General features: G+C 37.7%; 1 protein-coding gene across 2 annotated transcripts in view; it reads right to left on the bottom strand.

Moving 5' to 3' along the window:
• Positions 1-1,761: 1,761 nt before the first annotated feature.
• ENPP3 (ectonucleotide pyrophosphatase/phosphodiesterase 3) overlaps positions 1,762-13,834 on the bottom strand; it is a 90,233-nt gene continuing 78,160 nt past the window's right edge. Inside the window, exons 22-25 of one of the 2 annotated variants that reach the window (XM_053592066.1) lie at positions 13,671-13,748; positions 12,923-13,055; positions 10,844-11,000; positions 1,762-2,049 (exon numbers count right to left, since the gene is read on the bottom strand). In XM_053592066.1, the coding sequence (XP_053448041.1) occupies positions 1,879-2,049; positions 10,844-11,000; positions 12,923-13,055; positions 13,671-13,748 (539 nt within the window). In that variant the 3' untranslated portion in view covers positions 1,762-1,878. Of the gene's footprint in view, positions 2,050-10,842; positions 11,001-12,922; positions 13,056-13,670; positions 13,749-13,834 lie in introns of those variants that run through there. The other variant, XM_053592068.1, reaches the window with a different exon arrangement.

Genomic DNA, 13,834 nt, shown 5'->3' with positions numbered 1-13,834 from the left:
ATAGAACTAGAAAGCAACTGGATTTATGTTCCTTGAAGGTCAGGTTACAAGATTTTTCAACACCAGCAAAACCTCTGTCCCTGGCTGAACTCATCTTTATATCAGAGAAGAATCTAGAGAATATAGCCAGTCTGGCAATTCAAAAATCTGACCAGTTGTATTGCCTCTGAAATAAGTAGTAGGATAGCTTTGGTTCATAACTATATTTTGAAAATTTAAAGAAATACATATAGAGAGGGTTTTTTCTTTTTTTTAATTAGGCAGTAAAAAGGACACAGAATAAAAATTTTATCTTCTTTTCTCTTCTTACTATTAATTTATGCCTTTCTTAACCCAGACTTTATTAGGTAAATTGGGTGATGACAAACTCTAGCCTGGGGACCAAATCCAGCTAACCACCTGTTTTAATAAATAAAGTTTTATTGGAACACAACCATTCCCATTCCCTTTGCATATTATCTATGACTGCTTCTTTTTTGGTACAGCAAAATAGTTGTAGAGTAGTTGTAACAGAGACTGCATGGCCTGAAACTTCACCATCTGATCCTTCACGGAAGTTTGCCGGCCCCTGTGGAACGGCAGCCTCCTCCACAGATTGTTCTACCATGTGGTTTATCATTTAACAATAGCCAAACATTCAAGATACAGGTCTGCTTCTTTCTTTTTTGTTTTTTGGGACAGAATCTCATTCTGTCGCCCTTGGTAGAGTGCTGTGGCATCATATAGCTCACAGCAACCTCAAACTCTTTGGCTCAAGTGATCCTCTTGCCTCAGCCTCCCAAGTGGGTGGGACTACATGCGCCTGCCACAATGCACAGCTAGTTTTAGAAACAGGGTCTCACTCTTGCTCAGGCTGGTCTCAAACTTTGGCCTCAGCCTCTCAGAGTGCTGGAATTACAGGCATGAGCCACAGCCTGCTTCTTTCCTCATAGAGGTGGAAAAGTATCCTATAGTTTGTTTAAACACATTCCATAATTTGTTTAACCAGTCTTTTGGGTTGTTTTCTGGTTTCTGCCATCATAAAAGATGACATTTATATGAATTTGTGCAAAGTACATCTGTTGAGACAGTTTTTACAGCTGAAACCACTGAATGAACTCTGTACATTTTTTTAGTAAATATTACTTCATTATCAAATGTAAAAAGTTTTATGAGAAAACTGATGTGGAGTTGATTCAATTCCAAAGAGATACCTACTTCTCTTGTTCTCCCTTTTGTTTCGATAAATTCCGGGCAGAAAAATATAGCTAAAGATTATGAATAGGATAATATATGTAATAAAGAAGGTATAATCTATTGTGGGATTAGAGTCCAAAAAAACAAAGAAAGAAAAAGAATAAGAATAGTATAAGATAATACAAAAAAAGATAATACAGTATAAGATAATACAAAAAAAAAAAACCTTTAAAATAATACATATTCGGGCTTGGTGCCCATAGCATGGTGGTTGCAGCACCAGCCATGTTCACGGAGGCTGGCGGGTTCCAGCCCAGCCAGGGCCAGCTAGATAACAGTGACAACTGCAACCAAAAAATGGCCCGGCATTGTGGCAGGCACCTGTAGTCCCAGCTACTTAGGAGGCTGAGGCAGGAGAATCACTTGAGCCCAAGAATCACAGCTGTTAGCTGTGATGCCACAGCACTCTATCGGGGACAACCTAGTGAGACTCTGTCTAAAAATATATATATAATAATAATAATACATATTCATAGAAATGGAAAAGAGAAAAGGGAATAATAAAAATTCTGACTTTACATAGACTAAAGGGAAAATAAAAAATGTTATTTTATAATTCTCCAGGAAAAAAATTACTAGATCATTAACATTTTGACAAAATTGCTTCATACATTAATTATACACTAAGTATACACTATTAGTTTAAATAATGGTTTCAAATGTGGGTAAATAGGTCTTTAGCTGCAAAATCTCATCAACAGGCTGTACTTTTTCTTGGTAAAAGTCAAGCCCAGTAAGAAGTTCTACATCTCGAACCCGTGCAACGTGTGCTTTAAATCTTTCTTCAACCCACAGATCTTCTGGTTTGTTTTCCTGAAAAAGAAAATCACAGACTATTTTTCACAGGGTATGATTTTTCATCAGTGTAAATATTTTTTATTACTTAAAAGTTGTCCTTTCTCCTGTGATTTTTATTGCCTTAAATCTTAATTTCATCCAGCTAAATTTTGTCGTTAATTAAAATGCAAAGAAAACAAAAGTACCAAGTATACCGTAACAAACATAAACCACCACAAAGTTATATTTACTTAAGTTTTTAAAAGAAATGAAATATTACAAATGAAGCTAAGTTCCCAATGTTCCTCTATTTAGAACCAAACATTATTACCAGTCAGTGTGAATGCAGTCTGTCAGACAGTAGTGCACCAGTGTATGATATATGATAGTAGTGACTTTTCAAATTTATATAAATGATATTATACTTGTATTCTCCAATTATTTTTTCATTCATTATTATGTGTGTAACCTATCCATGGTGATATTCCCTTACTGTATATAGCAAACCTTTTCTTCATTGACATTTGTTTTTGACAGAGTCTCACTTTGTTGCTCTGGGTAGAGTGCCATGGCATCATAGCTCACAACAACCTCAAACTCTTAGGCTTAAGTGATCCTCTTCCCTCAGACTCCCCAGTAGCTGGGACTATAGGTGCCCGCCAAAACACCTGGCTATTTTTTAGAGACAGAGTCTCAGTCTTGCTCAGGCTGGTCTTGAACTTGTGAGCTCAGGCAATCCCCCTGCCTCAGCCTCCCAGAGTGCTAGGATTACAGGCGTGAGCCACTGGGTCCAGCCCTTTCATTGACATGTTGATAACATTGTTGCTATTATAAATAATACTGTAATAAGTAACATGGCATATGCATCCTGTGTTCCTGAGCATGAGTTTCCACGATATATAAATAAAATTGCTGGGCCATAGAGGGTATATTCAATTTTAACTTTATCAGATATTAAATCTTGCACTCCTCCAAGTGTTTATACCAATGCACTTCCATAAGCAACCCAAGATAATCCCTATTTTCTCTTTGCCTAACCATGGGTGTGACATTTATTACCCTGAGTATTATTACAATTGAGTATCTTTTCAGATGTGTCTTGACCATTTGACTTTTTTTTTTTTGGAGACAGAGTCTCACTCTGTCACCCATGGTAGAGTGCTATGGTGTCACAGCTCACAGCAACCTCCAACTCTTGGGCTTAAGGCGATTCACTTGCCTCAGCCTCTGGAGTAGCTGAGACTACAGGCGCTCGCCACAACGCCAGGCTATTTTTTTGTTGTTGCAGTTGCCACTGTTGCTTTAGGTGGCCAGGGCCAGGTTTGAACCCGCCACCCTTGGTATATGGGGCTGGCGCCCTACCCAGTGAGCCATAGGGACTGCCCTTGGCCATTTGACTTTAAATAAGTTTCTTACAATATAAAATTTAATAACTTAGAACTATGGATCTCTATGACATTCTTTTTATTAATTTTCTATTATTTATATGATATTGCTAATTTTTAGTGAAATGTTAACAAATAAAGTTTCAAAGTTGTTAAATTAGATGAGTTTTTTTTAAGACGAGTTTTTAAATAATTTTCATTTGACTTTAGCATAGAGCTTTACTTGTTTTAAGTATGCAGGCTTAAAATAGCCACTATCTGAGACAGAGGAAATATAAGAGGAAATACAGTTTGTTGCTAACCTCTCAACATTTCTATGTAAGATTCATGATGTGTGTTCATTTTAAAGAAATAAATATGCAGTATGCTAATTTGAGCTCATCCTTCCAATGGGAATCTAATTCTAAGTCTTTCTACCTTGCTGTTACTATTTCACTTTTCAGTAGCTTCATGTTTTTGATCGCTTTTTTCCATAATGTTTTCTCCTACGTGGTTATATGACTCTACTGGTTTGTTTTTAGTATCAATTTAATTAAATATTTACTGAACACTCAACAGGTTTTCCTCTTTTTAATATTGCCATGAAGGGGCTATAAAGTATAAAACATAACTATATCTATGATGAGGTGATACTGAAATTATTTATCACCAAGTAAGTTACTGGTGAACAAAAGCCAGCTGTAGAGAACTGCCCTAGCATCCCAGTGCACCCTAACAGAACAGCAACCCAGCATATGTATAGTTTAATGAGCTATATTTAAATAGATACTTTGGTTTATATATTTATGACCTATTATAGAAATAGGGGTACTGCACACTCTCAAAATACAACTCATTTTTTGCAGCAATATCAGTTTCCGTATTTCTCTACGCAACCTACTTCCTTATTCACTCTCCAGTCTGAAGATTGCTGCTATCACACTAATGCAACTGCTGTATGAAGCTTTCACCTAGCTGATGTCCCCAGGCTTCTGAACATTCATCCTCTGTATTCCATAGCTCTACTGTTTACTTGTTTGATGATCCCATCTGTTTCCTTAGCAGACTCGACCCCTCTCCACCCTAGAAATATAGATATTTCCCTCAATTTTATTTGGGGTCTCTTGTCACCACCTTTCATCCCCCTTGTCAACTTTATTTCACTCCTATGATTTAACACCAAACCTAGTTCAGCAGTTCTGATTTCTCTTCCAAATCCATCCCCGTATCTTCCAATATCTGCTGAGCAATTTACAATACTAATAATCATTTGGACTCGTGGCTGCAATCTCACTGATCTGACAAGAATTCAACAACATGAAAATGGAGGAAAAGAAAAAGGAGGTAAAAAAAAAGAATGGAAAGCACAGGGAGGGGGAAAGTAAATACGGAAATATGACTCTAATTCCCTAGATCAAGCGTGAGGAGGAATTATGAATCTACCATTCCTGAATGATGGGGTCCTGTCCCAGGGGCAGGGTCCTTTAAGATCTGTGCAGCTGGTGACTATCAACAGGAGTACAATAAAGTGAAAAGCAGCGAGAGAGAAAGAGAACACACAGAATAGAGTTTTCAAAGGTGGAAACACAGGGGACCACCCCCAGCTTGTGGGGTTCCAGCAAATGGCACCCTGAGTGTTTGCTCCACTCAGCTTTTATTAAAGGCTATTTGCTTGTTTAGCCCAGAGGGCAAACTGAGGAAGGAAATAAAAACATGAGCAGTTTCTCCGAGTAAGCATGTTAGTTCTTATTCTATCTATAATCATTAACTTAAGGGTCTGAGCAGTCTTGAGAAATCTGAAACCTGAGCCTTGTGTGGGAGCAGCCTCCTGTTTGTGGCCATGCACACAGATTCCTTGGGGGAGGTTAATCCCCTCTAGTTATCTGTGGAGCAGACACAACAGCATCAGGCTCCTGTGAAAAATCAGTGGAAGGGAAGAATTTTCCTCTTATCTCCACTCAGAGGCGTCTTCCTCCATGATTAGGGTACAAACCCTCCTGCCCATATTTCAGGGCTCAAGCTGTTCCCTTGATCTCTGCCCTGGCCAAAATACAAATCCCCACAATGGGTATTTGCTTTGACCGTTGACTGGGCAGGGGATGGCCTAGTTAATGTTCCTTTCCAGGCCTTGCACGTATCTTCATCTACAGCCATTACTTCTTCAGAATGTTTACAGACCCGGCAGGGGTGTTTGCAAGCTGTGTCCCTTACAGGCCAGACTTCTAATAAAGGCAGGAACTGCTCACTAAGTAATTTAGCTGCTGGTTTAAAAGTAAGTTAGCTAAGGGCTGGGTGTGGTGCCTCATGCCTGTAATCCTAGCACTCCGGGAGGCTGAGGCAGGTGAATTGCCTGAGTTCATGAGTTCGAGACCAGCCTGAGCCAGAGTGAGACCTTGTCTCTAAATATAGTGGGGTTTTGTGGCAGGCACCTGTAGTGCTAACTACTTAGGAGGCTGAGGCAAGAGAATCACTTGAGCCCAAGAGTGAGGTTGCTGTGACACCATGTCACAGGGTGACAAAGTAAGACTCTAAGATTCAGTATGGAGTCATCAGTTAACTTCTTCTTATTTTTTTTTTTTTAGACTCAAAGCATTCTATAATAGACATACTCTTATTTAACAATGTGAATATTACTTTCTTTGCATTATTATTATTATTATTGCTTAATATTTCAATGCAGCAATTCTCTGATTTCTTTTCTGAATGTATTTATGTTCGATCATTCTTTATGAGGTTTTAGTTTCTAGTCCTTATCTTAAACATTGTCATCGTTACTAAATTTTAAGCCTTTTTAATTTTGTGAAAAAAAAAATGGAAACCCATAAACACTTGTACATGTAAAAATAAAAATAATTTTAAAAAGTAAGACTCTATCTCAAAAAAAAAAAAGTAAGGTAGCTAAACTGCTTTTATTCTGCCTTACTCAGCTTATTTCTCTGTTTTTCCCTTTTTCTAGGGGTGTTTTCCCTTGCCCGGAATGAGATCTTTGTTCCCCATTATCCCTGCACCTGAAACTGGTCTTTTTAGTAGAAGTATCTCTATATATCCAGTGATTAGAATATTTAAAGTACATAGCTTTCATGAAATGTGATGCCTAAGGCAAGCTAGCCATTTCATCAGGTGCTTAAAACACAATCACACATCTTAATGCTAGTGGAAAGACTGGCTGGTTTGGGCTTATTAAGGAACAATTTGTGTATATACTGTACTTTTTGGGTAATTTGATTATAGGGCATTCAGTCACTTTGTGTTGTATGTAACTCCATCATAACATATGATTCCTTTACAATGGCCACCATTTGTTTATTATATATTGGGAACTCTTAGGGTTTTATATAGATTATCTCATCTAATCTCAACAATCTTATATAAGAAGTGAATGTATTTATTTATTTATTTTTATTTATTTTTTGAGACAGAGTCTCACTCTGTCATCTCGGAGTGTGATGGTGTCATAGCTCACACCAACCTCAAACTCCTGGGCTCAAGTGATCCTCTTGCCTCAGCCTCCCAAGTAGCTGGGACTACAGGCACCTGCCACAATGCCCAGCTATTTTTTAGAGACGGGGTCTCATTCTTCCTCAGACTGATCTCAAACTCCTAAGATCCAGCAACCTACCCACTTCAGCTTCCCAGAGTGCTAGGATGACAGGCATAAGCCACTGCACCTGGCCAGAAGAAGTAAATTTCTCATGCAGATTAGATATAATACAAGAGAAAACTGACATAAAGTTATTTACCCAAAAAGGACAAGTCGTTAACTTGACCTAGGATGTCCAACTCCCAAACCCATGCATTTAAATTCTATTCTATACTATTTCTCCTACATATTCAACTAGTCTCTCAAAATGAAGACCACCAAGAGCAAGTCCATCTTCCTAAACTACAGATTATCTAACGCATTTCTTGGCCAGCCACGCCTAGATTTTCAGTGATTTTTGACTGTCTCCCTTCCTTCTCTTCCACATCTAATTAACTTCATAATTCTTTGTAGAATCATGGGTTGGTTTAAGTTTGCTTCACATACTCATCACATTATGTCTCATCTTTACAAATGTCATATGCTTATGGGTATACTACAAATTCCTCAAAATCTTTAATGTCCAGTTCATTAATGATGATGTCCCACTCAATAGAGATGATGCACTATTAATTTTGGGGAAATCTCTTCTACTTTGGATCATCAGGGATGGCTACAGACTATCTGCATTTTACCTTGACATGCAGGTGGAACTTTTAACAGATGAGAAAGAAGGGAATTCTAGAGGAGAGAAGAATATGGACAACAATGATAAAGTAGGATAACTCAAGATATGTTCAAATAATTTTAAGGACTCTAGTTGGCCTAGAACATGGGCCACCTGCAAGGTCCACTGAGTGTAAGTTGTGTAGAGACTTTAAGTACAAGCTGAGAGTTTTCCATTTGTTTTTGGTTTTCATTCAGGATAAATGATCTGAAGTCTCCAAATGAAGGAATATGACATGATGAAAACTAAATTTAAAGATGAATAATTTGGGAGTAGTATGCACAAGTGAATAGGAGGAAAATAGGAGTCAGCAAATCTATTTAAGATTCATTTCCAGGCTCGGCACCCATACACAGTGGTTATGGCGCCAGCCACATACACTAAAATTGGAAGGTTCGAACCCAGCCTGGGCCAGCTAAATAACAATGACAACTCCAACAAAAAATAGCCAGGTGTTGTGGCTGGAGCCTGTAGTCCCAGCTACTTGCGAGGCTGAGGCAAGAGAATCCCTTAAGCCCAAGAGTTTGAGGTTGCTGTCAAACGAGCTGTGACGCCACGACACTCTACCGAGGATGACATAGCGTGACTCTGTCTCAAAAAAAAAAAAAAGATTCATTTCCAGAAGTCCTGATAGAAGGTCATGAGGGTCTGCAGCATGTATAGCAAATGGTTTCCTCTTTGTCTACCCCTTAGACCTACTCCATACTGCCTACCCAGAACCTCTGTACTAAAGAACTATCTAATCCTGATTTTCATGGTAAACAGTACCACATTATCAGTTGTCAATGTCTGCCATTGGAAGAAGTGGTGAAAAATGATGTGCTATCCTTATGACTCTACTAAATAAAATGCTGAGATAGATGGCTGGTATCTCAGTTGGTTAAGAACACAGTGCTGGGGCAGCACCTGTGGCTCAGTCGGTAGGGCACTGGCCCCATATACCGAGGGTGGCGGGTTCAAACCCTGCCCCGGCCAAACTGCAACCAAAAAATAGCTGGGCGTTGTGGCGGGCGCCTGTGGTCCCAGCTACTCGGGAGGCTGAGGCAGGAGAATCGCTTAGGCCCAGGAGTTGGAGGTTGCTGTGAGCTGTGTGAGGCCACGGCACTCTACCGGGGGCCATAAAGTGAGGCTCTGTCTTTACAAAAAAAGAAAAAAAAAAAAGAACACAGTGCTGATAAAATTCTGATAAGAAAAATAGAAAGCGATTCTTCAACTCAACATCTCCTATACGTTTCTTGTTTGGAAACTTCTTCCTTGTTTTAGGACTATGAGTAGCCCACTGTTCAGCCTGTAACATTTGGTCCACCTTTAGTCCATGAAAGATCACTCACTCAAGTAAAATCCTTTCTGTAAGACCCAGCTAAAATGTCACGTTCTCTCCTCTGAAATCCTAGAACAAAGTATCTGCCCCTCTCTCGTGCCTCTTGTATCTCCTTCTATCTTCCTAGGCTTCCAGGTGTGAATACTTCTCATAGTACACAAAACATTGATGAATCCAAATCTGGCCTAGAACATGAGCTTCAATCTCCAGTTTTTATTTTTATTTATTTTTATTTCTATTGTGCCCTCTATAGAGTTCTGTGGCATCATAGCCCATAGCAACCTCAAACTCTTGGGCTCAAGCAATTCTCTTGTCTCAGCCTCCCAAGAAGCTGGGACTACAAGTGCCTGCCACGGACACCTGGCATTTATTTTTTCTTTGTAGTTGTTTGTTTGTTTAGCTGGCATATGCTGGGTTTGAACCTGCCAGCCCAGAGTATGTGGCTGTCACCTTAACCACTGAGTTATGGGCGCTGAGCCTAATTTCAGTTTGTAATAGCCCATGGAATTTTCCATGTCAATGCCCATTTCCACAAACTTGACATGCCTAAACTTAACTCTACCTGCTAACAAGTTCTCATTACTAACTTTCCTCTTTCCATCTTTTTCCTAATTATTTACATTGAAAATCTCTGATTCATCTTTGAGTTTCCCTTTCTGTTGGCTCTTGTCAAAATCATCAGTTATGAAATCCTTTTCATACATCACACCCTTCGTGGAAGACTCTTCATAATATTCCCAATCTATTCAAAATCTTCCCATTCTGTAAGGCCCAGCCCTGCTACCACCTCATTTTATGAAATCTTTACTGACCATTTCAGTTTTTAATTTCAAAACCTTTTCAAAGTGTTTGACCATTAATCACAAACTTTGCAACATCTCTTATCTATTTTTAAAACAATTTTTCTTTGTTTGTTTTTGAGACAGTCTCACTCTGTTGCCCTCAGTAGAGTGCTGTGGCGTCACAGCTCACAGCAACCTCCAACTCTTGGGCTTAAGCGATTCTCTTGCTTCAGCCTCCCAAGTAGCTGGGACTACAGGCAGGTGCCACAATGCCTGGCTATTTTTTGTTGCAGTTGTCATTACTATTTTTTAACTGGCCCTGGCCAGGTTCAAACCTGCCAGCCTCGGTGAATGTGGCTGGCGCCATGACCACTGTGCTACAGGCACCAAGCCAAAATAATTATTGTATTATTGACTGACCCTATATGTCATTTGTATATCAAAGTTGTATAAAACCTCCTTGAGGGCAGGGGCAATATATGCCTCCTTTGTGTATTCTAAAGAGTTTTTAACATAATACTATGCATTTAATAGGTATTCAATACATTTATTGAATGACTTCAGTAAAAAACAACTTCCTGGATACATATCTTTTTCCTATAAAGAATCTATGCAAACTGAAGCAAATATTTGCATATTATTTGCCTCAATCAAGAAAGATGCATGATGTTAAAGAAAGGATGTTACCTAAAGTAACTTATTTGGTGTGTATGTGCCCACCTCTTGTTTCCAGTTGATCAAATTTTATATTTATATACGCATTCAGGAAATATTAATTTAGTGCCAACTTTGGGATAGAGAACCTTAAGGTTTATGTCCAGAATAAGAAGTTTAATAAGATATCTCACCCATTTCCTTATTAGTGAGTGAGAATCAAATACATAAAAGTAAAATTTATAATGTATGCCTATATAAACACATGTTCTTGTATCGAGATATATGTTTAAATGATTTAATTACATAGAAATCAATAGTTTAAGGAAAAGCTCAAGTATGAAGTCATTTTTATTACAACTATAGCCATGAAACCCCTAACAAATATATTTTAATCTGAGCCAATTTCATCAAGCCCAGTGAACTCTGAGATAATCATTTTCTCTCCCAAAGCATACTCACAGGACAGCTCTCCACATTGGTAGGTCTATGAGGGATGATAAACGGGAGGACGTCCAACCACCCAGAGCAGTTTTCGGGTGTGTGGCTCCTGTTTTTACAACTTGTTAGCACTACAAAGTAGTGAGTTGGGATGGGAACACTGGTGCCGGCCACATGTCTAAAAACACAATTGAAAAGATTCAATGGTATTATATTTTTGCATTTAAAGACTATAAATATTTTTATATAGTTTTAAAGAAAGGCCAAGGTAAAAACCTAGTAAAAGAAAACAATGAATAGAAAATACAGAGTCCTAGCAGGTTTTTTTTTTTTTTTTAATTTCATCAGCCAAAAGAGATTTGTAGTAGAAGTTTAAGTTCAGATATTCCAGCATTATGGGAAAATACTAGAATACAAACAAAATCAGAGCTTGATGTTTTGCCTCCTGTGTTTCCCAGTGGTTTTTTTTGTTTTTTTTTTTTGTTTTGTTTTGTTTTTGAGACAGAGTCCCACTATGTTGCCCTCGGTAGAGTGCTGTAGCATCACAGCTCACAGCAACCTCCAACTTTGGGCTTAAGTGATTCTCTTGCCTCAGCCTCCCAAGTAGCTGGGACTACAGGTGCTCACCACAATGCCCAACTATTTTTTGTTGTTGATGTTGTTGCAGTTGTCATTGCTGTTTAGCTGGCCTGGGCTGGGTTCGAACCCACTAACTTTGGTGGATGTGGCTGGGGCCATAATCACTGTGCTACGGGTACCAAGCCTGTTTCCCACTTTTATTGGCTTTATACTTTTTATACTTTATAGTGATGTTTTCTAATAGCACTGGCACTGAGAATGTGGAACCCAGACCCAGATCTAGCTATGCACGTGCGTTAGACATTTGCACTTGCCGTCATTCTCCAGCACCTTGAGACTTATTGAGTTTCCTCAATTTTAACAAAGAGAGATCCCATACTAACAACTTCACAGTATAGACTTGGGGATAAATCCACCCAGCTGATGTGACAGACAGACATGCAGCTTTGGTTTCAGATGATAATGATTTATAAGTCATAAGGCATAGAAATTTTAATCATAAGGCTTATAAATTTTACTTTTAGGTATTTTATTCTCATTCTCTAATGATAATGATTATTGAGTCCACTAATATAAGTGGGTATAAATAGAAACATATTACTGTGAGTTAGAACACGGACTCAGAGCCAGACTCTCTGGGTTTGTATTCTAACTTTACCACTTAGTAGTTAAAAAATTTAGATATGTTATTTAACCTCTTTGTGCCTCACATTCCCTCATCTCTAAGGAGGGGCTAACGGAACTTAACGCGGGGTATCTTCCCAGATTAGGTGATCTCTAAAGTACTTAGAAAGTGCCCTGCATATAGTAAAGTGCTACCGAAGTGTTAGAATTACTAAGTGGGGGGGAGGTAGACCCAATAAACACTGAAACGGGACGTCAACAAAGTAGGAGAACGCCGCAGACTCACTAGTCATAAGGCTGTAGGTAAAAATCACTGCTTTACAAAATCTAGGCTTCGAAAGTACAGTTGTTTCGTTTTTCCCTTCCTGTATTTTGATAATAAAGAGAAATGATAGATGAAACTTCTATCTAAAACTCTATTACTGTTTGCGGCATTAAAAACTAATTCTAAGCAACCTATTAAGGCCAGTCTGAGTACTAAGATGTAAAGTTTAGCAGAACTAGTTTTCTGCACCTTCTCCTGGGAAATGCTTCTGTGGATCATTCACTATTCTTGTGAATTTTACCTTAATCTTTACTTTTCCACTTATCACTGGACTGGTTTTATATTTTTTGATAGTTCAGGGAGTGTTCCCTATCTCCTTAGCCTTTATAAAATCTTTAACTTTTCCCACTAGTTTAGAAATTTTCCAAATCAAGTTTTTGTTAAGCTTTTCCTGGAAATGTTTTGTTCGCCCATTAGTTTAAATTTTGGCCATATAAAATAGTCAGCAATAACATCTGTTATGTATATACTATGTATAATGTAATATTTAAAATATAGAGACTTTGTTTAAATCATCAAGATATTTTTCTTCATGATACCCTATTGCTCAGTCAAAAAGTCAAATTACTTACTCAATAATTTCATTTGCAGCATCAAAATGGCCATCGTAATTAAAATCAAATATCGGTCCACTAACTACATTGACTCCATTTCTCTCTGCTGCATATTTTAGAAGAGGAACACTGTGGAAGTAGTCCCACATTTCTAAAAATAAAAGAATAAATTGCTAAAAATATCTACCTCTACTGAATATGGAAATATTTTCTATCACAGATAAGTACATTTAAATAGCAAGAAATTCCGCGTCAATAATTGTCAGTGGTGATTAGGTAATTCTACAAAATAGTTCACATAACAAACATAAGCATTCCACTTTGATGATAGCTTTTTGTTTGCTATAGTTGCAGTCTTGAAATTACTATTAAATATACCTCCAAATTTCTTATAAGCAGCAGGGTTGGGATGCTTATAAGAGAGCAATTGTTAAAACTAGAGCACATGTGTTATTAATTATTACTCTGGGGACAAACATTGACCTTTCATTTACTTATGGTGAGTGTCAATAAAATTTAATTTTGTGAATAGCTCTTTCCAGGTAAATTAAGGCTTAACCACAAATTATCAAAATTTTTAAAAGTCACTTCAAGTTAAAGCAAGTTGAAAACAAACCAGTTAATGAACCTTCCTATTTCCCCATTTAAAACATTAGAACAAAATTATTCTTAATGTCAGAATCAATTACAATAAAAAATGTGCTTAGGTTGAAATTCAGGAATTTGCTTAAGTATTTTAAAATGAATAACCTAAATACATACTTACTTTTGAATTCTTCATACATAGGTACAAAATTACTTGTAATTAAAGCATCATATTGACTATCAGGAGTTCTATTGTTTGCTGCAAAACAAATAGATCTAATTAAATCTAGCTGTAAAAGAATATACGCCATACTAAATACTAGGTCTATTACTATTACATATTAA

The sequence above is a fragment of the Nycticebus coucang genome, chromosome 5, assembly GCF_027406575.1.
Source record: "Nycticebus coucang isolate mNycCou1 chromosome 5, mNycCou1.pri, whole genome shotgun sequence".
In the NCBI taxonomy this organism is placed as follows: domain Eukaryota; kingdom Metazoa; phylum Chordata; class Mammalia; order Primates; family Lorisidae; genus Nycticebus; species Nycticebus coucang.
The sequence above is the reverse complement of the archived record's forward strand: the minus strand, read 5'-3'. Positions and strand labels throughout refer to the sequence as shown.